The sequence below is a fragment of the Oxyura jamaicensis genome, chromosome 11 (assembly GCF_011077185.1).
Source record: "Oxyura jamaicensis isolate SHBP4307 breed ruddy duck chromosome 11, BPBGC_Ojam_1.0, whole genome shotgun sequence".
NCBI classification, from domain to species: domain Eukaryota; kingdom Metazoa; phylum Chordata; class Aves; order Anseriformes; family Anatidae; genus Oxyura; species Oxyura jamaicensis.
In genome coordinates this window covers 1,528,933-1,550,475 of record NC_048903.1, presented here as the reverse complement: position 1 = coordinate 1,550,475, position 21,543 = coordinate 1,528,933, and the positions used below count along the sequence as shown (strand labels likewise).

Below are 21,543 nucleotides of genomic sequence, written 5' to 3'. Positions count from 1 at the left end.
TTTTTTTTTTTGGCTTCCTGAGCACGTCTGTGCTGTTGCTCTAGAAAACCTTTCCTTGGAGAAAGCATTTAACATGCTGCCCAGACAGATTCCTCCCCCAGTTACGTATCAAGGTGGTAAATTACCAGAGGTGACTTCCATTCCTGGTGTTAAAAGCGCACACTCGAGTGTACAGGCGGCAGATAACCCATGCTGCAGATGAGCTGAGCGTTTTCAGCTGCTGTTCAAAAGCAGCTCCCGTACTGTGGGATCCAACGTAGTATTCTCATCTTTGCAGAACTGTTTTTTATCCACAGAACGATTATCTGGCAGGTTCACTGAAATGAGAGGATCCACAGCAATGCTTGCTCCAGTCCCCAGCGTGCCTGCTGTGGCACGCTGGTTGCCATCAGGATTTGTGCAGCGTGTGGGTGCTGTCCCTGTCCTTCCAGCATCACGGTAGCCCAAAGAATCCATGTCGAGAAGGGCACCAGGACTAAATCTCGTCCTCTTCTCTTGACTTAGGTCGGCAAGTGAGCAGCGAGTGCCAGGGCGAAATGCTGGACTACCGGCGCATGCTAATGGAGGACTTCTCCCTGAGCCCCGAGATCATCCTCAGCTGCCGCGGGGAGATCGAGCACCACTGCTCCGGCCTGCACCGCAAAGGGCGCACGCTGCACTGCCTGATGAAGGTGGTGCGGGGAGAGAAGGGCAACGTCGGGCTCAACTGCCAGCAGGCGGTAAGGGGGCTTTCCTCACCTCGGGTCTGGGGCGCTGGGCTGGTAAAGCACTAAGGGCAGTGACCTGCCTGTCGACCACCTGTTACCGTGGTAGGAAGTATAACTTTGGTATTTAGCAGCACGTCAGCAGTGCTTTTTTCTCAAAAAAATCCAACCTGAGTTGTGTTGCTCTGGATTTTGTATTTGATCTCCAGCACTTCTCGAGTCGTGGAATTCTGTCCTGGATGTAAGTTGTAGGGAAACCTTATATTTTAAAACATTCCCTCTCCTTCCCTTTTCCTCCTGTTGTTGGAAATGTTCCAAATCTTCTCAAAGAAACTCCCCACTCAGTATTTTTTAATTTTATTTTTCCTATTTGATCTTGAATGATGGACATGGAACTTGCAGCCACGGAAGCATGTGGTCATTCTTCTCCAAAATACCTTTTTAAAACAGGCTGATTCTTTTTTGCCTTTTTAAAAAAATTAATATTGGCCCAGTTGTGTCCTGTCTGTAGTCTCTTTAAATTGAAAGTGATTATTTAATACTTTTCCCAGCTCATCAGTGCTGCTCAACATGGTGTCATGTTTTCATACTTCATCCTGTTTTTAATGACCCTTCAGCCCCATGTATGTGAGATGAGTCTGGAAGAGTGACACCAACGCAGACAGCGGCTGAGGCGTGTTGCTGCTGATGTAGGAGTTTGGGAGATGGATGCTCTTGACCTCCCGCAATATGTGGAGCCTCCACAGTCCATTTCCACTGTAGATGTACTTTAAAGCCTGGGGCCAAAATGTTGCCACTGATGCTATCCTAAACGTTAGCTGTGCGTGTTGTCAAAGAAATGAATATCTTTTTTTTTAAGGCATAGGATGTTTCTGTAATGAAATTTTAAATGGATCCTGAACTTGCAGCCTCAGTCTTCGGGTACCTGGAAATTATCAGGAGTTGGTTCTCGGGAGTAACTTCTAGATCATGAAGTGCATGCTCAGAGTAAGTCTTCAGTCGAGGCAGGAAAGCCCCCAAATTGAGAGGAGATTTCAGACTTTTGGGAAAAGATGTTTGTGTAAATCTAGAAGGATGTTGGTTTTGGTTCCCTTCCAATGAAGCCACTGCTGCGTTTTTGTGCAGTACGTTTGTGCCACAGCTGGGCTTGGTAACGGCTCCCCTTGATGTGGAGTGACCTCTGTAGTGGTCTCTGCCAGAGGCAACATGAGCAAACTGAACGCTGCTGTTATGAAATGTGATTTAATTTATTCATACTTTTGTGGGCAAAAGAAAAGAGATGATTGCAAGGATAAAATAAACATTCCAGTGTTCTGGTCCCCGGGGTCTGGCATAGTGCTATTGTAGAGCTACCTACAACTGCTGAGGTGCCAAATAGTTGGCAGATCTGTTTGTGAGTGGTGCTGGCTGGGTTGGTGTGGCTGTCTCTGCTGTCCCCGCTTTTGTTCCGTTTGGATTTATTGTGTTGGAACGAGCTCCCCGCTTTTACTTCCTATGGTAACTTTGCAGGGAGGGGAACGTTGTTGGAAAGCTGCGTGGGGTCCGTCTCCAGACATTGGTTTTTGTACTTGGAGCGTCCCAGCCTTGTCCCGGTGCCTTATTAACATCGTTAGGTATCGCTGATAACGCACTGGTCCCTTGGCTAGCCCGGGGCAGTGGGGCCCATCCTGCAGTCCCCCGCTGCAGGTGCTGCGTGGCCAGGCTCCTGCCCGCACGGTTTGCCAGAGGAAACGGGGATGGAAGCGTCCAACTTGGACCTGTTTTCTCTTTGACTGACCTGCGTCGTTCTGCTTGCATTGCCTTACAGAGGAGGATGTTGCCCATCTGCCCAGAACAACGACAAGCCCTCAAATTGTTCATAAAAGGTTCCTTGCCCTCAGTGAGGAGACGCGTGCTATCGGCGTGCTTCTGTGGGCCTTTGCATTTTGTGATGGGGAAAAAATCCTCTCAAAGGAGGTAGAACTCCTGGAGCACATCCTGCCACGTAAAGCAAGCTCCGTGTTGCTTTGGGGGAGCAAACACCTCGGATTTGCCCCGCAAATAAGTGGCTTTGCTCTTGCTCTGGCCTTTGTGCGTTTTTCTGTTTAGTCCCTTGAGCATGTAAGACCGTAATCCCGGCTAAAAGGGCAGATACCCCTGCTTTCAGTTCCTAATGTGGCTAATAAATCAATACTTAACTGAATTTAGCTCCAAGTCAGTTGAAAGTTGAGGATTACAAAGCTTATCCAGCTGCTCTCAGCGGCCAGGGTTAGCTGTGGAGGGGAGAAGCTTCTGTAAAACCCTCACTCCTGTTACCGGGGCCAATATTCCTCTCCTTGCAGCCAGGGCACTGGCTCCCAGCTTTGCATTTCCCACTGGGGTGGGAATTAGGGCTGGGAATCCTGCGGTCGTGCCCCAGACAGCATGGCGAGGTACGGAGGCTTGGAAGCGAGCTGGTACCTCCGAAACGTTGCCAGTGTAATTTACCTTAAACTTTAAAATGTCAGGTTTGAGGTTTTATTCTTCCATCCTCCCTCGAGGGAGGAGCTCCCGTATCGCACCCGGTCCCACTTTACGTGAACCTCTGACACGGAGCAGGACCAGTGTCCCACATGCAGCGTCTGTTTGCTCTGAAAATACCCCAAGAATTTTTGACCCCACAGTCCGTGCCTGCTAGGCAGTGCTCTTCCGAGCTGCCTGCATCCTGGGGAAAGAGAAACTTCAGCCAGGGCTGAGCTGCAGAAGACCTGGTGTTCCTCCCAGGCGTCGTGGGCTCTGTCTTGGTCACAAGCTTCCTGCTGGATAAATAGTGCCAGCTTTCCTTTTCTCCAGGCTGAGGGCTTTCTCCATTTCCGAAGGCTTGCCGGATGGCGTTTAGGTGCAGGCTGTGGAAGCTGGAGGATAAAATTGCAGCTGTGCTTTGGATCTGGTCGGGCAGTGACAAAATTGTTGGGTAGGTGTCAGGATGCTAACGGTGCCGACCATTGGATGTCCGCGTGCAGCTGCCCTCCAAGCAAGCTCTCCTTTTTTGCTCCCAGTTTGTCAGCTAAAAACGTTTGCCTGCAGAATGATGGTACTGGTTCGCCCTGCGGCTCGTCGGTCTCTGGGAGGTGAAGGGCTTGCGGCGCCGGGGCTGGTGATGGCCGAGAAAGCTGCCTGCTCCCCCAGAGCTAAGTAGATAAGGAGAAGGAAAACCGGCACCCTGCTTTTTCTGTGTTTATACTAATAAATTTTGTCCCGTAGATCTAATTGTGGTTCCCTTGGCTTCTAAAAGCTCGAGCAGCATCCCTGAGGAAAGGCTGCTGCATGGGGTGTGACATTTCATCCCGTATTTCAGTGCAACTTGTGTCCTCCAGACAATTCCGAAATGTTTTCCAGCTTTGTTTGTAGCTTGGCAGCTGTACTTTAAACATTGAATTGCGTTTCAGCTTAGGTAACAGCCATGGAAATGTGACAAATTTGCATGCCTGGTGTCAGCTTTATAGGATGCGGCTGCCATCAAGGCACAGGATGGATCAGAAACAGCACTCAGATGTTACAGTTGTGTTCCCTGCACTTGTATGTAAGTGGCCTGGGTTAATGGTTGGCTCGTGTGGCAGGTCTCATCCAGCGCTCCTGGGCTGCTTGCTAAGCACAGCCAGAGCCCGGCAGCACCGCGCTCCTGGGTTGGCAGCACGAGGCTTTAACCAGAGCACAAAGTAAGCAGCTGCAGAGCAGGGATCCTGCCCGGTGGCACCAGCCTGGAGTGGCCGTGCTGGAAGCTGCAGGTTTGGTCGTTGCACTAAGTTGTCCTGTCCACAATTTCTTTCTTCCAGCTTCAAACGCTGATCCAGGAGACCGACCCCGGGGCAGATTACCGCATCGACCGCGCGCTGAACGAGGCCTGCGAGTCGGTCATACAGACGGCCTGCAAGCACATACGCTCCGGGGACCCCATGTAGGTGGCTCGCAGTTACACCGGGCTCTTGGTCACGTTGGGCACCCACGATGGCGGCGTGGCTGAGCGGTGTAGATGCTAAACCCTGGCCAGAAATGAGTCTTTGTGATTCCCCCAGGGTCTGAGGTGTGAACCAAGCTCTGCCTCCCTCCCTGCCGTGTAAGCAGGTCCAGTGCTCTTGTAGCAGAGCTGGCTTTGTGCTTTGACATAGATCTCTCAGGCTTACGTTTGTAACGCTTAATGTGCTAATTTCCCTTACTACACAAGTCTTTTGCAATATCACAAAGAGAGGCAAGGAGCTTTGAAAGGCTGGTTAAGCAAACCCGTGCTGCAGAGCCAAACGGCTCCTCCATCCTGGGGCCTGGTGGTTATCATCTCCTGAGCCAGGCTCTCTGAAATACTCCTTACAGTTTTGTTACGTGTCAGATTTGCTGAGATAACTAAAAAGGGGAAGTGTGAGGGTGTAAATGTGGTATGTAGATGTTTTTGATGTCCTCTTTTTGAAGGAGAAAGATCGTCTTCACTGGGTTTGAGTGTTTTATCTGCTGCTTGTTGGGAAGACTGATTTGGCAATGCTGACTTACCAGGAAGCTCAGCATGATAGCATCCCTTGCCTAACTGTTTTTCTTCTGGTTGCAGGATTCTGTCTTGCCTGATGGAGCACTTATATACAGAGAAGATGGTGGAGGACTGTGAGCATAGGCTCCTGGAGCTCCAGTATTTTATATCTCGTGACTGGAAGTGAGTACTGTAAAGCCAACTGTGTCCTCGCTTGCTGCTTGTGTTTAGTGTTTGTATGTGTTAGGAATCCCTTGCAAAACAGCATTGCTTATTCTTGGTGAAACGAGAGAGAGCTTCTAATTGTACCAGGTCTGTAGGGCATCAATACCTGCCTAGATCAGTAAAAGCAAAAGCTGCTGAGGAAAAGTACGGGTGATGCCCAATTGTGCCTTTTTTTTTTACACTTAAAAAGAAACGGTGCAACCCTAGGAGGTGCCTCGAGTTTGAGCTCTGAAATTCAGCACATCTTTCATTAAAAGAAGTTTCTCTGGCCATGGTGAAGTTGAAGGTCACTTTATGTGTAGGAGGCAGCCGGTTTATCTGCTGGGTGCTACAAAAGGGGAGTTAGGAAAAGCTACCAAGTGTAACAGTGCTGCGGTTGTAGGAGGTCTCCTGCTCCTGCTTCTGCCTTGTCTGAAACTGTCTAGGTGTGATTACAGCCTGCAGAGTGGACATAATTCCCTTTGGAGCACAACTTCTACAGCTTTTTCATCAAAACACAGCAGGGCTTTGAAATATCTGCAGAGCCCACTGTGCCTGTGTGGGTTAAGATGACTGCGAGTGGGGCATAAATTTGTTACACAGGAGCAATGAGGGAAAAATAAATGTTTGGCTTTTCTTCTGAAGAAGGCTGAGAGGTAAAGAAGTGGAGTACATCAAATGGGGGGGGGGGTTCTGCAAGAGGTTGAACAATAATTCTCAGTGACCCTGAGGGGAGTACAAGGCAAGAAGTTGTGGGCTGCAGTTGCTGCAGAGGGCATTCAAATCAGACGTGACGAAAATCTGAGTCCCAGCGGTACCTGTGGGCAGCGCTGCCGCTAGTTAAGAGCTGATATGCTCTGTGATCTTGTGCTTCTAAACTCATGAAGCTTCACGGACCACAGAACCTAAGGCTTCATGGCTGCTTCTTTAGTCATCTCGATAATTGCCTCCATAGCTAGACAAGGATACTTAATTTTTTTCCTCCTCCTCCTCCTGTTTTTCCCCTTCATCGCTGATTTTCCTGCCTCTGCCACGTTTCCATCCGGTAATTATTATTTGAGCCAAACTTTGATTGGAAGAAGGAAAAAACGAGTATTTGCATTTTGCTGGGAATAAAGATAATCTTAATTCATGTTGCAGGCAGGGCAGTGCTGGCTCACCTTTCTTCTTTAACCACTGTTCCCTGAAAACGGCTGGTACGAACTGTTGTACTCGATGCCTAAGCGTAGATGCTCAAAAGAGAAATCTTCATGGTTTTCTTTCTACTTTTATCACCGTCGGTATAATTTCATCCACTGGTATACTTGGATGTTTACCTTTAAAGCATTGTAGAAATCAGGTTTCCATTTTGGAAAGCTGGCAATCTCTCCCTTAGTTTTAATCTAAGTAGGCGTTGTCTTAAGAAATCTGCTCTTGCGGTTTTCTTGTATGCAAAAGTAAGGGACGCTGAGCCTTCAGTTAGCACAGATCCAGAGCAGACAGTAATTAATCTAACTCATTTGTGTGAAACTGGCGTTTCAAAATGGCAGCAGTGCAAGGTGAATGTAAGATACTGTACGAGCAGAACACAGCATGCACCTACTTTGCTGCTGCTGCAGCACCTCAAGGAGATGACTTTTTTTCCACGTGTCAGCGTTTGGCTGACATGAGGTGGAAGAGAATGGGAGGTACTTCTAGCAGCATTGAAGATTTGATCTGTAATTCGAGATCTTGGTGTGAGATCTTCCATTTTGCAAGACTAGGGAGTTGATTCCAAACTGAGCGTCCTGCATTTTGCCACCAGTGGGTTCAGCTGCTTAGATGCTGCTGCTAAATGATGTGGTTTTATGAACCTTGAGGTGGATTTTTCTGCCTCAAAAGCACTTCAGAATGAGAAAGGCTGAAGGTTTGAGCGTGTGAGATGCCCCAGAAATGGAAGTGCTAGTGGTGACTTCTCTGTCTGCAGGTTGGATACGGTCCTGTACCGCAAGTGTCAGGGAGACGCCTCCCGCCTGTGCCATACCCACGGCTGGAACGAGACGAGCGAGCTGATGCCCCCAGGGGCGGTGTTCTCCTGCCTGTACAGGCATGCCTACCGCACTGAGGAGCAGGGAAGGAGGGTGAGTGCTGGCCTGCAGCCTCCTGCTGCTTGATTTGTGCTATATGCTGGTTGTAGCCTGCACCTGGAAGTGGGACTCGCTGTGCTGCAAGTGCAAGAACTCTCAGAAGCTGGTAAGAAGTGTTTACCACGGGCATTTCTTGCACTAGTTTAGATGCCCAGCTCCTCCTCGAGCATGCCCTGAAGGTCTGTGTTACTGTTCTGGTATGGCATCGTCGAGAAGGGACGATTGCCCCCAGGGGGAATTGTGCTGACAACTCCTTGTGAATGTCTGCACAGACACAGCGAGTCCTCCCTCGTCTTCCAAAGTGTAACGTGATTCCTTGCAGATAGCTAGCATAGCCACACAATTGGTTTTATGCTAAAAGACCTTCCAAGCCCAGCTTTCCTCGGCTGTTTCTAATTAAGTTTGGAATTGAGTGCAACTTCAGATTACAGTCTGTTAAACTCTTCTTGTGATATAAAGCATGCTTTCAATTCTTTGGAGCGTACTGTACGGGTAAACGTGCTTATGCTGCCTTTAAAGAAGACAGTAGGGATCTGACTCGCTGCCCTGCAATCTGGAGATCCGCCATCATCACGTTGGCTGGGTTCGGAGCTACTCTTTTCAAGTTTGCTGCCCTCTCGTGCCTTTACCAAGACACTCCCTTGAAAGCAGCTGGGTACCCCGTTCCGTTTCTTGTGGCACTGTGCTGTACACTGCCCCTAGGAGTTGGGTTACACAATGGGCTGGCTTAAAAATTAATTTCTAGAGTTTGATATAAAAGGTCTGTTGTGGCAGAGGTCAAGTATTGATTGAAAGCGTCTCACTTTGTAGGAATATTTTTTTTAATGCACTTGCTTAGCGTGCTGAGCTGAGCCTTTTTAATTCCATTTTATATTAGTGCTGACCAAAGAAATCAATAGCCACCCTGCAAATAATATCAGAGAGAAAAGGCTGTTAAATGTATTTTTCTTGTAGAAAGTAGGCCAAGGGAGCAGCTGTCATTTTGAAATTTAGTGTTTGAAAGCAAGCTCATTAGAGGTGGTATCTGTACTTTTTGCAGTGCTGTCTGTAAAATGCCAGCTAAGATCCAAAGCCCTGGAAGTTGTGAGTAACGTTTTAAGCTTTGACTGGTGCACTTGAGGTCTGGCAAGCACCGCAGCAGTATCCCTTGAATTTTCTACAGTTAGTCTGTTCCTCAGCTTTGACAGTCTTTGACAATTGCTGGCTCTGTTGTGCCGCAGTGGGGATTGCCGAAAGGAATTTGTAGCTGGACTACACTGCCTTGTGCTGGGCTTCCCTTTTTGGTCCTGAGGACCCAAAGCCATTCTGGCTTTCTTCTCCCTAAGCAGCCTGTAGCTTTGAACGAAGGGGAGATGCAACAGGTAATCTGGGGACCTTTGCTGTTTTGACATCACAAACCTTATCTTGCATTTGAATTTCCTTTGATGGAAAGAAAGGCGTCTCCATCCGGGATGCAGCGACAAAACTCCAAGATCCCAGAGCCTGAATTGCTCATGTGGGCCCCAGCAGGCTCGTGCTGAGCACTGGAGGACTCCTGGGACTGCGGATGGCCTGGCATTCTGTCATCATTCCAATTAAATCACCCGGCAGTGTCCTGTTTGTGCCGTGCACATTTGGAGACCCCGTGTGCTAAATGCTCTTTGCCCCCCCTGCAGCTATCGCGGGAGTGCCGAGCGGAGGTACAGCGCATCCTCCACCAGCGGGCCATGGACGTGAAGCTGGACCCAGCCCTGCAGGACAAGTGCATGATAGACCTGGGGAAGTGGTGCAGTGAAAAGACAGAGACAGGGCAGGTACTGTGCACGGTACAACAGCGGCCTCGTCTTCAGAGCCGGGAGGGTGGGAAGGGCATGAGGAGGGTGGGATAAAGGAACATCTCGCAGCTAGTTGTCTCTTTATAGCCAAGATTATATTAAAAATGCATGCGGTTTGAAACATAAACGACACTAGGCTGAGACTGAGGTCGTCTGAAGAAGCTTTGCACCAACAGCACGGCTGCAGCAACGTGAGAGGAATGAGATGGGGAAAGGGGACAGCTAACATCGAAACAACCCCACCCTGACTCTTATTTGTAATACTCTATTACGAGCTTGACATTTCCCACATAAACTGCATCCCGTTCCCATTTGGCAAATACTGACATGCTTCCTGTGTTTATAGAGAACTGAACTAACATCTGCTGCTCTTTAACAAAGTTTCAACAAATACTTTCATGTTAAATTGCTGTGCCCTAGCATAGCTGTAGGGAAGGAGCCGTTTGACAGCAGATGCAGCAGAGCATACACCATTGACTTTTTGAAGTGTCTGTCGCAGTCTGGAAGTTTGGGTAATTAACTCCTCATTAAGGTTATGCAAAGGGCAAGCTAAATGTGATATTCCAGAAGTGAAAGTGCCTCGTGCGGCTTTTGAGAACAAGAGGCAATGTTTTAGACGGGTGCTCTCAGCTACTGCCCTGCACATACCCGCTGCCCTGTAAAACAAAGCAAAACCTAAACAAAATCCACCAGGACCAAGTTTGGGGAATTCAAACCGGTGTGTTTGTGCAACATGCCAAATGGTACAACTTCAGAAAAATGGTTGGCATATTTTTCATTTGAATAGGAAAACTGTGGTTTTTTAAGCGAGTCTGTTATTATCAAATAGCAAAATACAATGTTCCCCATGTTCAGAACTGTTAATAATCAAAAAGAAAATACTGATACCGGCTCAAAGCAACTGGTTAACTGCTTTCACATAATATGCTGTTTTGGGAGGCTTCTCCTTGAGAAATGAAAGATCAGCGTATTGACAGCGTTTCAGTTCTAACACTTGCTGCCAGAGATGCAGATTCTGGGGATCTTGGCTGTAATCCTCCGTTTATTGTACAAGTAAAGCTGCAGGACTGCTGATTCTTTTCACCAAATGAAACTGTAAGGGGCAAAGGTAGGAAGGAAGATGGTGCTGAGTGTCTGGTGTAGGAGCCTGAACCATGAGTGCCAGTCGCAGGGGCAGCATTAAATGGGATTTATGTCTTTATGAAAAGGAAGGCAGTTTCATACGTGTTGCACTTTCAGGCGTGAATTTTGAACTCGATTTCTCAGACCACACACTGAAATGTCTGTTTTAATAGGAGCTGGAATGCCTTCAGGACCATCTTGACGACTTGGTGTCTGATTGCAGAGACATAGTGGGAAACCTTACTGAGCTGGAGTCTGAGGTGAGCAGTTTCCAGCCTGCAGTTAAGGAGAGCGTTGAGAATGTCTAGTTAAAAATATCATTTTGACACTGTTAAAGAAAAAAAGGGTAGCTGCAGAAATGCACATTTCTGGGATTAAGCAGAGGCCATCTCTTTTACCCTGTACAGTGTTAGTTTTCATGCGAGGTTCTTGAGGAGGAGAATTGAACAGCAGTTAAGGATTGTAAGCAGGAGAAATGCCATCACCAGCCCATAATAGCTTGTGGCACTGAAGCTAGGATGTCTTGAGCAGGTAACCCAGTCACCTTTAGTACAAGTCAAAACATCATAGAACGGTTTGGGTTGGAAGGGACCTTAAAGCTCAGCTAATTCCAACCCCCTGCCAGGCACAGGGACACTGTCCACTAGACCAGGTTGCTCAAAGCTCTGTCCGGCCTGGCCTTAAACACTTCCAGGGATGGGGAAAACATTTCTGGGACATCACTTTTTGTTCTACTTGCAAATAATTTTGAGTACCGCGTTGCAGCTTCCCCCTGGGTCCCAAATATTTTGAAGGCCGTTACCAGATATGTCGCTTAGGGTTTTTCAGTGAGGTCGGCAGCTTTGTTTGCTTTTGGAAGCTGCGTGTTTGACTGTCTGCACCAAATTGTTCCCTGTACCTCTTCCATCAACACTGTGCCCTAGGGGATGCTTCCTTCCAGCGTTACAAAATGGTTTGCTGAGAATTACCATTAATTTTTAACTCCTACCCAAGTGTAGGGTGCCTTCTGGTGCTGCAATATCTGATTTGGAGGAGACAGACTAAATTACCCAAGCAGTGAGTTTTTAATCTGTGGGAGCCAAGCTTGTCCCTTAGTCTGGAAGGCTTGTCGTGCGTTTGCCACATTGCTGACAGCGGTGAACTCTAGCATTTCCAGAACTGAAGGGTGGAGCTGGCTGAATTGCAGCCGAACAAAGGCCCTCTACACTGGCTCCAGTTGACTTGTGACAGTTTTTTTTTTTTTCAGAGCTTTTTTCCTTGTCCATTTACTGTGAAAATGAAATAGTGCATGTTTTCTGCAGGACATTCAAATCGAAGCCTTGTTGATGAGAGCGTGCGAGCCCATTATCCAGACCTTCTGTCACGTGAGTGCTCAGCAGTCTGAATATCTTTGGGAAAGAGCACTGAGGGAAAGGTTAGAGGTTGTATTATTAGTTCTTGACGTCCTTTCTGCACTCCAGAGGTAAAATCAGAAGTAAGCAGTTACTGAAGTCTGTGATGGGGCTGGGGAGACCAACACAAGAATTCCTAGCTCCATATGGTACTTCTGCTGTTGTCAGAGCCCCAGCACAAAAGCTGGAGATTGAAGATTTCCAATTACAGGGCAATTTTAAAGTTACTCTTCACAGTAGATTGGAAATTAAGCTTTTCCTTCCCCTTGCCCCGAGCGGTGTGTCTAGCCACTCCTCTGTGTGCAGCTGCTCACATTGCTGAAATAGCTTCTTACATTGCTCTAGGATTGAGTAGTTAAAGAGCAGTAGAGGCACCTAAATGTAATATTTCATGTAAGCATTGAGCCTGCATTATTTTCTCCTGAGTGTAAAGCCCGCGTGTGTCTGAGACAATTCTTTTCTGAACCGTATCTATAAATGCTTGTGTGCTACGTGGTCAGTTAATGGTGAGTGTAAGCTCACGAGAGTGAGGCTGTAAATTCTACTGCTCTCAATTATTTCTGAGTCGCAGTGGGCTAAAGGAGTGTATAAAATCATGACTTGGAGGGAGTAGCTCATTTTTTAAGCCTTTTGTGTGTCCTTCAGGAGGTTGCAGATAACCAGATTGATTCTGGGGACCTGATGGAGTGTCTAATACAGAACAAACACCAGAAGGAAATGAACGAAAAATGTGCCATCGGAGTTACTCATTTCCAGCTGGTGAGTAGTGCTTTTCCATGCTATCAGTGGGAACGGGTTGTGTGTGTTGAGGCTGTTGACAGGAATTAGCTAATTATGAAACCCTTTCCTTTTCTGAGATTGATTTCTAACTGTATTGAAGTTGCTTTTGTAAGTTCAGACGATTGTACTTGCATGCCTGGTCATAGTGGTCACTTCTGGAGATGGTTTCTCCCCAGGCCCTCCTCCCTGGCATATGGTAGGCAGGGTCCCAGCTTCTTCATCCCCGTTGCTTCCACGTGGATAAGTTGTGACCAAAAGCATTTGCTGACTGTGTGATTCAACAAGTGTCCTTTCAGGCAGCATGCACTTTATTTTTTCCCTACAGATGACCAGAATTTCTAATTTCTTTTGTCCCCTGCAGGTTCAAATGAAAGACTTTAGGTTCTCGTACAAGTTTAAAATGGCTTGCAAGGAGGATGTGCTGAAACTTTGCCCCAACATCAAAAAAAAGTAGGTAGTGCTTAACTAAGTAGCATCCTGATTGTATAAATGTGTAAGAAAGTTACAAGATATTTCATGATGTGACAAAACATTGGACTTCCTCTGAAGGCTGATTTTTTTGTGTTCTTCCTTAGTAACTGTTCTGCAGATGCTTAAGGTAGAGGCACTGCCTGCCTCTTTTAAAGTACTTCTGCTTTACGCTTGCATATGAGCTTTCCTCTTTATTCTTTTTCTTGCTCTGAAAATAGCTAGCGATCACAACTCGTGGTCTGCGTGTCCCAGGGTGTTCTATATCCTTGCTAGATCCCTCATCCTCCGAGATACAGGCCACCAATGTTTCGGTTGCTGAGCTGGAAAAGGGAAACACTGCGCTTGCTTTAGCTGGCTCGTTCATTTCAGGAGGAAGTTTTTAATATCCTTCTCCAACGATGTAAGGCTAAATCACACACAAGGTCAATCCTGTTCATGGGTGGCAAGGCTATTTGCATTTTATGACAGAGATGCCCTTCCCATAACGCAAGAGTGGTTTGCAGTGCCATCCATGTAGGTATTCACCTTCATCATGCATTTCTGAGGTTAAGTAAGGCTTTTCTCAAGTGCTCAGTGACTTGAGGGCAGGTCTTGCTGGGCAGGGGGTGTGGTGGGGTTTGGAATATATTACTGCACCTGCTGATTTAGACCCCAATTAGATATCATCCAATTCAGGGGGTTAATCGTGATCCAGTTACTCTGTACAGAGCTGTACCCAGGCTGGAAGTAGCCGTAGATGCCGAAGGACTTTATGTTTAGATCCTTGGTGTCAATTTCCCTGGTGTGGTGATCCAACAGCAGTCCTGGCTGGTGGAAGTGGGGAGTACACGGGTTAAAAAAACCTTTTTTTTTCTTTTCTGCAGGGTGGATGTTGTGATCTGTCTGAGCACAACTGTGCGCAACGATACTTTGCAGGATGCCAAGGAGCACAGGGTGTCTCTGAAGTGCCGCAAGCAGCTGCGCGTTGAGGAGCTGGAGATGGTAAACATGCATGAAACTCTTATCTGCCTGCTCTGCTAGCAAGGTCTTCTAGTCAGAGTTTCCTAGTTTGTCCACCCTGGAAAAAAATGAAGTTCATTTGTAAGAAGTATCTAATTTATTTTTATTCCGCTCCTCTCTTACAACTCCAGGCTCAATTGACCTTCACAGTGAAAATAATGATTGTCTACTTCAGTGCCTTATATATAGTCTCATGAAGGCTAAGGCAAGCTGAGTGGTCACTGGAGTTTCAGCTAGAAATGATGATGTTGGGCATTCGATAGCAATGTGCTACATGTGCCCATGTCCTTAAAGTCTTCCAGGAGAGAATACAAGCTTCGTTTTGCAGAATGAGGCAACAAGAACAGATGAATCACCTTGACTCGAGCCCCTCCAAGTTGCTCAGTGGATGAATAGGAATAGCGTTTGTTCTAGTATGCGAGGCTGCCTCTTAGCTTCCTGCTGCAGCACTCACAGCAAGAAACTCAGGAGGGCTTTGTCCAATAGTTTGGATGTTAGAGCTTCACCTCTTGTAGGCCCATAGCAGAAGAGGCAGCACTCCTGCCTTTGTGAGGAAGAATTCACATGGTGGGCATCACTAAAAGCAGGAAGCTTCACTTATATTCTCTAGATCACCCGACAGATGGTTGGCTATTAAAATTTCCTCTAACTTTCGTCTGAAAAGTTTTAGCTGTCTCAGACCTTTGTGTTGGTGCCATTTTTAGGAGGAGCAGGGAAAACAACTTCTTAGCTTTGGAATTTGGTTTAAATGGAGAAGACTTTCTCTAGTATTAAAACAACCAACCCCCCAAAAAACAAACAAACAAACAAAAAACACACACAAAGCTGATCCACTTACAGATTTGTGAAGATGAGTTCCCACTGACACCATTTCTTACCCCCAGGACCCTTCAATTCAACCTGCCTGTTGGACAGTTGCTTCCTTTTTGTAAGTAGAGGGCTCTGTTTAAGCTGTTATTATTGTGTTGCAATTTGTCCCGCAGACCGAGGATATCAGGCTTGAACCAGAACTGTATGAGGCTTGTAAAAGTGACATCAAGAATTACTGCCAGAACGTGCCCTATGGCAATGCTCAGGTAACGGATCATATTAATAATTTACACTTCAATTTGTACTTTCATTTCAGAAAACTTGTGAAGACCATTTTTTGTCTCTGACGGCAGGTTCAGGTTTTCATTTTGATAACACTGACATCTTTTGTCAGTATCTTGGAGCATTTAACTTATTTTTTTACTAGCTCACAAGCATTAATAGTGGGTGAGTGCAGTGCTGTGAGCAAGGCATCCCTCAGTTAAGCTAATTTTAAGCTATTAGCTGCTGGTTACTGCAAACGTCGCTGATGATTGCTTGGGTGTAATTTGCAAGATGAGGAGGTTTGGGGCTTTGGAACAGGTCCAGGTGACCTGCAGTTCATTAAACTTGTGGGAAAAGATGAGCTTAAGACAAGTGGTGGATATCAGCCCTGGTAATGGCTTTTTTGATAAATATTAGCATCGTAAACTTAGCTGCACAAATCAGGTGAAGATGGTGAGCCAGCAGGGGAGCACGTAGCTGGGCTCGGAGCAGCATACGGCAAGATCCTGCCCACGGTGCCCCTGTCACACCTCTGACGCTGTGTTGTAGATCATCGAATGCCTGAAAGAAATCAAGAAGCAGCTGAGCACCCGGTGCCACCAGAAGGTCTTTAAACTGCAGGAGACGGAGATGATGGATCCAGAACTGGACTACACGCTCATGAGAGTCTGCAAGCAGATGATCAAGGTGATGGATAGTGTGCTGATTTGGGTGAGGTTGGGATATGAGAGCCTGTCAGTTTCTGAAACTTATCTGTTCTGAACTTCCCTTAAAGACTTGTTGCGAAATGGCTGTGTTTGTTTCAGAAGCACAGTTGCTTTTATGCAAAGCAATCAGATTCCTAACTCCGAATCAGGCGGAGGATTCTACAGGGTTCTTTTAGTTTTACATCCCCTAAATATCTGATCAAAGCCTGTACACTGAGAGTTTATGCTTGCAGAGAGGAATCACATCTTCGGTTCACTGCTGACCTGGCACGTGCAGATTTTCATCAGACTGATGGAGCAGGCAGAATCATGCAAACGCTTGTTTCAGATCAGAAGCATAAAGTAGTACCACGTGGAAGGCAGCAGGGGATGTTAACACAAGACATCCTAGCATGGTAGCCAGAGTTGCAGGCCCTGTAACAGTGTGCCTGGTCTCTAGGTGGTACTCCGACTCCACACTGGGGCTGAAGTAGAACATCTTGAGAATTGGGTGCTCTTGAGAGCAGGTCTGTGCTTTTAAAGGAAGACCTGTAACTTCACTGAATCAGCGAGGATTAGAAAATGCAACAGCCTTATCTTAGGGCTGCAGAATTGGTTCCTAACAGAAGAAACAAATAGCATGGTCTGAATTGTGGGTAAGCTGGTTAGCTCTTGGCTGTCTCATTCAGGACAGGAATGGACAAGTTAATATCAGTGACCTATTCTCAGCTTTCTGCTTTTCTGTGATCTTAACTTGCCCTGAATGCTACTAATGAAGTATTTTCTTGTCACTTTGTCCAGCCAGCACTTATGCAGAGCAGCAGAGTGTAACTTAAGAAGAGAAAAAAATAAAAGGCAAATTGCTCTTGATATTAGCAACACAAGCTGCAGCCTAAAAGCTAGTCAGGACTGTATGGCTCAGTGCTCGCTCTGTAAGCACGGGTATTCACGCCCATGGCCAATTTAGAGCGGCTCTGCGCTGGTTAGTTGGAGATACTGGGGCTGGGGAGCAGGGAGCTGTGTACCTCCAGCTCGGGCGCGTGGTTCTGCTCTCAGAGCTCCTGCTGTTTCAAGTGTTTGTGGTGAAATTTGGACTTTTTCTTACAGCGTTTCTGTCCAGAGGCAGACTCAAAAAATATGCTGCAGTGTTTGAAGCAAAACAAGAACAGTGAAGTGATGGATCCTAAGTGCAAGCAAATGATAACCAAGCGCCAGATTACACAGAACACAGGTATCCCCCTCTGAAAATACCTAGCTGCCCTTTGAGCTGCCGAACGGTCTGCGTGGCTGGAAGAGCATTGGCTTCATTTTTTTCTTTCCCGGTTGTCAGCGCACACAGACTTTCTTCTGCCAAGTTCTTGAGGGTCAGCATGCGTTGTTAGGTCTGCTTTACTCCTGAAGCATCACTTACCTCACAAGTTAAAATTAATTAGTGGGAAAATACTATTTTATCCCCCCAGTTAAATTTATGGGAAAAAGAATGTCATCGAGGAAACTTCGGTCAAATCTGTCTTGGACTGTTACATTCCGTGATCTGAGACATGCACTCTAATTAAGTTCTGTGTTCTTCCCTGGTTAGATTACCGCTTAAATCCAGTGCTCAGGAAGGCCTGCAAAGCAGACATACCGAAATTTTGCCAGAATATCCTGAACAGGGCTAAGGATGATACAGAACTGGAGGGGCAAGTCATCTCCTGCCTGAAGCTGAAATATGCAGACCAGGTGGGTAGAGCTGATGTATGAAAACCAGGCTGCAGGATTGTGCTGTGCGGCTCTCACTGAACACTGTATTAAAATTGGACTCGTGGTGTGTTCAGTATGTGTGATAGGCTGGACATAAATGAGTTTTTATGCTCCTGCACAGCGCAGTATACACAGGTTGAAATGCAGGGTGATTGATTTATGACAGTAAAGGTGATTGAATGGGTTAATGACTTTCTCCGCTTAATAGCGTCTCTCTCCAGACTGCGAGGACCAAATTCGAGTGATAATCCAGGAATCGGCTCTTGATTATCGCCTGGATCCCCAGCTCCAGATGCACTGTTCAGATGAGGTAGGAAAAGGAGCTCTGCAGTTGCTTATTCAGGATGGAAACTCCCTTGGTGTTTCATGAAGCCCCTTCTCATCAGTACTTGTGACTATGGAAAAATACTGCTTTGCTGTGGGATCTTAAAAAAAAGGAGGGGGGGGGAAGGATGGTGGGCTGTTGTTCTCTGGTCTTGTAAGCCTTAACTGGAATCCAGTCAGATTTTTGACCTTTTACTTTTAATAAGCTATGTAGGCCAGGTCTCAAACACTGCTTATTTCATACCATAACAGTATTTCTGTGCTGTTTTCCTCCCATCCTCCTCCTCTTCCTCTCGGCACAGCAACATTGACTTCTTGCTGTTCGTTTTCAAAGGGTATGCACGAGCCAGCTCATGTTTGGCTTGGGGGATTCTTGGGGGCAAAGCAGCTCGTGTTCTCTAGCTGTACCCTCTGATGAGCTAATGTATTGAGATACCAGTGTGCTAAAAGGCACAGGATTGTCATGAACGACTTTCTCATCTTAAAACACCTTTTTCAAAATAGATTTCAAGTTTGTGTGCTGAAGAAGCAGCAGCTCAGGAGCAGACCGGGCAGGTGGAAGAATGTCTGAAAGTCAATCTGCTGAAAATAAAAACTGAAATGTGCAAGAAGGTAAAGGAAGTCAATTGAACGTGCTCTGAAAGGCATCCTGTCCCTGCAGAAGTTGTTGCTCAAGTATTTTTCCAGATCACAGCCCAGGCCACGTTACAGTCAGTACGAAGCCAGAGCTCTGCAAATTTCAATTTGCCAGTGAAAATTGTGCCTACAGCACGCACTTGGCAATTCCAGGCTTGGATCCTTTCTTAGTTATAGTTGTAAAGTCTTTTGTTGCTCATCTGTTTGCTGTCGGTGTCTCCATTCCATGCTTCCTGAACGCCGAGCGTGGCCTCGGCACTGCCTGGGCTCCAGGGCTATACGAGCAGCCCTCTGGCGAGGGCACCTTGCTTCAAATCCAGCTGAAGTAGCCCTGGCATAAATCGATTTTGCATTTTAGAGTAATGTGGTTATTTTAGTGAACGTAACTATGCTTACGCTCGCAAAGCAGAACATTTAATCCAGCCTAAACCAGCATTCGTACCCTTATCCAGTGACAGTGTCATTTTTATGATCCTAGATTTAGAAAATGGAGCACCTGTGAGAAACATTGAGCAGTCTGAGCTGTGCTGTTTTGTTCTCTCCCTTTTTTTTTTTTGAGATGTATTTGTAATTTCTCCCTCCCCAGGAAGTGCTCAACATGCTGAAAGAAAGCAAAGCAGACATATTTGTGGACCCAGTGCTGCACACAGCCTGTGCCCTAGACATCAAGCACCACTGTGCTGCTATTCCACCGGGGAGAGGGCGCCGTAAGTACTCGTGCTTTACTCATGCAACCTCTGAGTCCTCAGGGCCTTAAGCTGCAGTTTCTTGCCAGCATTATCTTAAGTACCAGATATTTCTGCTGGTCTTTTGTGGGTAATGAGGTGGAACTGCTGCAGAGGTGGTAGATGCCACTGGATGAGGGGTGTATCGAGAAATGTTCTGGCCCTCCCTTCTGCCCAAGGCAGGATCAGTTCCGTGATCCTAATGTAATATTCTTGCAGCCTTATCTGCCGTTTTAAAAGAGAATATTGTTCATGTGATTACTGAAAAAAGTGTGCCACCAGATCTGTAACCCTTCTGTAAAGCCCCTGCTCAGTTAAATCCTGTTGAAAACGAGCTCCTACTACGCATGGGCTGGACTAAGTGGACTCAATTTTTCGGTGATGCTTATCTCTGTCCTGTATCAGCCTCATACAGGATGCAGCTCTCAAGCGCGTAACAGCGCTACATTAGACTGTATCAAAAGCTTCACTGGAACTAAGCTGCTTCTCTTACAGAAGCAAATCAGTTTGGTTTCACAAGATTTATTCTCAGGCAATCCCCCTGATCCTTCTTCGTTCACGTCAGTATTTGTCCATGGCTGCTTCCTTTGTTTTGGTATGTTTGACAGGTCAAATTGATCTGAAGTCCTCTGATCCTCTTATTTTTCTTCTCTGCTTAAATATAACACTTTTTTCTTGTCCAGTATTAGCGAGGATAGGTAATCTTTATTTTCTAAGTTCACCTAGCTGTTAAGGCCTTGAGATTTCGTCAACTGTTTCGAGTCCTCTAGGACTAAGTGCAACAGGTTCCAGCCAGTCGAAATAAATATAATTTATTTGGTATTTCCTAATCCATTCTCTTCACGTGGAGTCAGACTCTTGCACTGTTGCTGCTATAATGTTGGCTAGCTAGCTGGTGCATACGGCTTTTTAAGAAAAGCCGGTGGGTTAAAAGTTCTGACCTTTTCCATCTTTCTGAGCTGGTCATTGAAAATAGCAACGAAATGTTTTCCTGATTGTTATCTTTCGTGGTGGTTACCGGATGCCCTTCTGAAATTCTGGATATCCTTTATTTATTTCCCGTTTTGTCTGAATTCCTTTGATGTGTGTTCCAATGTCTTTGCACCGAAGATACGCAGAGGGCTGTAGCCTAGAGAGGGATCTGCCGCTGAGCGTTTGAACTGCAGACAATTGTTTGAAAAAGTCTGGAGTTAAAGTTTACGGCCTGTTTGCTATGAATTAAACAACTCTTGACTGCAAAGCAGAAAGCATTCAATTAGGGATTATTCAAATAAGGCATTTTAAGTATAAAACAACAAAAAAAAAATTGTGCCAGTGTCTCATCTATGAGCTTAGGAAATAACTTGTGAATTAGCCAAGCCACTCTGTAGGCACCCAATGCATTGTGATCCCATTTCCTTTGCAAGGACTGTGTGAAAATGTAGGAAGTGAAACCTTTCTAAAATGTCCTTGGTGACCGAGAGAAACTCCTAACAAGCCAAAGGAAACACCTTGTGGACTTCCCTGAGCTGAATTTGATCATCTTGATTACTAAAGGCTAGTAGCACAGTTTAAAGAACAGCTCTCTGAAGGTGCAAATCTATGAAACTTCCTAAAATGTCCTGTAAATCCCATGAACCCCAGTTTCAATGAGTAACGTTAATCTTCTTAGAAGTTAATTTTTTCTCAGCGTAGTATTAATCATGAATCTTAGTTAAATCGCTAGCTTCGAGGGGAAGTTTTTGCATACAGCTTATCTGACTATCTAGTCTGATTAAAAAATAAACCATTACAGTCAGCCTTTAATAGCACTGAAATGCTCCTCTCCGGCAGCCCTTCTGCTGCGTATTGTTGAGGTCCCTGTTTCTGTTCTGTAACACCATCGTCTGCCCATTACAGAGATGTCATGCTTAATGGAAGCTCTGGAAGATAAGCGTGTGAGGTTGCAGCCTGAATGCAAGAAACGCCTCAACGATCGCATCGAAATGTGGAGCTATGCTGCAAAGGTGATGATGTGACGGAGCTCAGAAAACTCCCTCGGTTTTTTGGCATTGGATCTTTCTGTTGCAGGCTGTTTTATTGAAAACCTGAAAAGTGCTTGCCTTTGAATGAAGTTTAACATTTTGAGGTTTTAGTCCAGAAAAAATTGAAATCAGGCCTTGTTGCATTTCTGTAACGTGTATTGTGTTCGTCTCCACGTCTGGGATGCATTTGTGCTGGTACAGAATCAAAGCGTCTTTTGTGCACACGGGGCTTGGCCTCCTGTGGTGAAGGTCTGGGGTGGTGAAACGAGGTCAGCAGAGCTTCCTGCT

At 46.2% G+C, this 21,543-nt stretch overlaps 1 protein-coding gene across 1 annotated transcript in view; it reads left to right on the top strand.

Annotated features, from left to right (window-relative positions):
* The window catches only part of GLG1 (golgi glycoprotein 1), a 56,580-nt gene that overhangs the window by 29,644 nt on the left and 5,393 nt on the right, over positions 1–21,543 (top strand). Inside the window, exons 8-25 of the mRNA XM_035337048.1 lie at positions 505–719; positions 4,499–4,620; positions 5,260–5,361; positions 7,328–7,481; positions 9,143–9,280; positions 10,597–10,683; positions 11,725–11,787; positions 12,460–12,573; positions 12,956–13,044; positions 13,929–14,046; positions 15,048–15,140; positions 15,688–15,825; positions 16,932–17,055; positions 17,404–17,546; positions 17,776–17,877; positions 18,396–18,503; positions 19,114–19,234; positions 21,131–21,237. Coding sequence (XP_035192939.1) covers positions 505–719; positions 4,499–4,620; positions 5,260–5,361; positions 7,328–7,481; positions 9,143–9,280; positions 10,597–10,683; positions 11,725–11,787; positions 12,460–12,573; positions 12,956–13,044; positions 13,929–14,046; positions 15,048–15,140; positions 15,688–15,825; positions 16,932–17,055; positions 17,404–17,546; positions 17,776–17,877; positions 18,396–18,503; positions 19,114–19,234; positions 21,131–21,237 — 2,138 coding nt within the window. The remainder of the gene's footprint in view (positions 1–504; positions 720–4,498; positions 4,621–5,259; positions 5,362–7,327; positions 7,482–9,142; positions 9,281–10,596; positions 10,684–11,724; positions 11,788–12,459; positions 12,574–12,955; positions 13,045–13,928; positions 14,047–15,047; positions 15,141–15,687; positions 15,826–16,931; positions 17,056–17,403; positions 17,547–17,775; positions 17,878–18,395; positions 18,504–19,113; positions 19,235–21,130; positions 21,238–21,543) is intronic.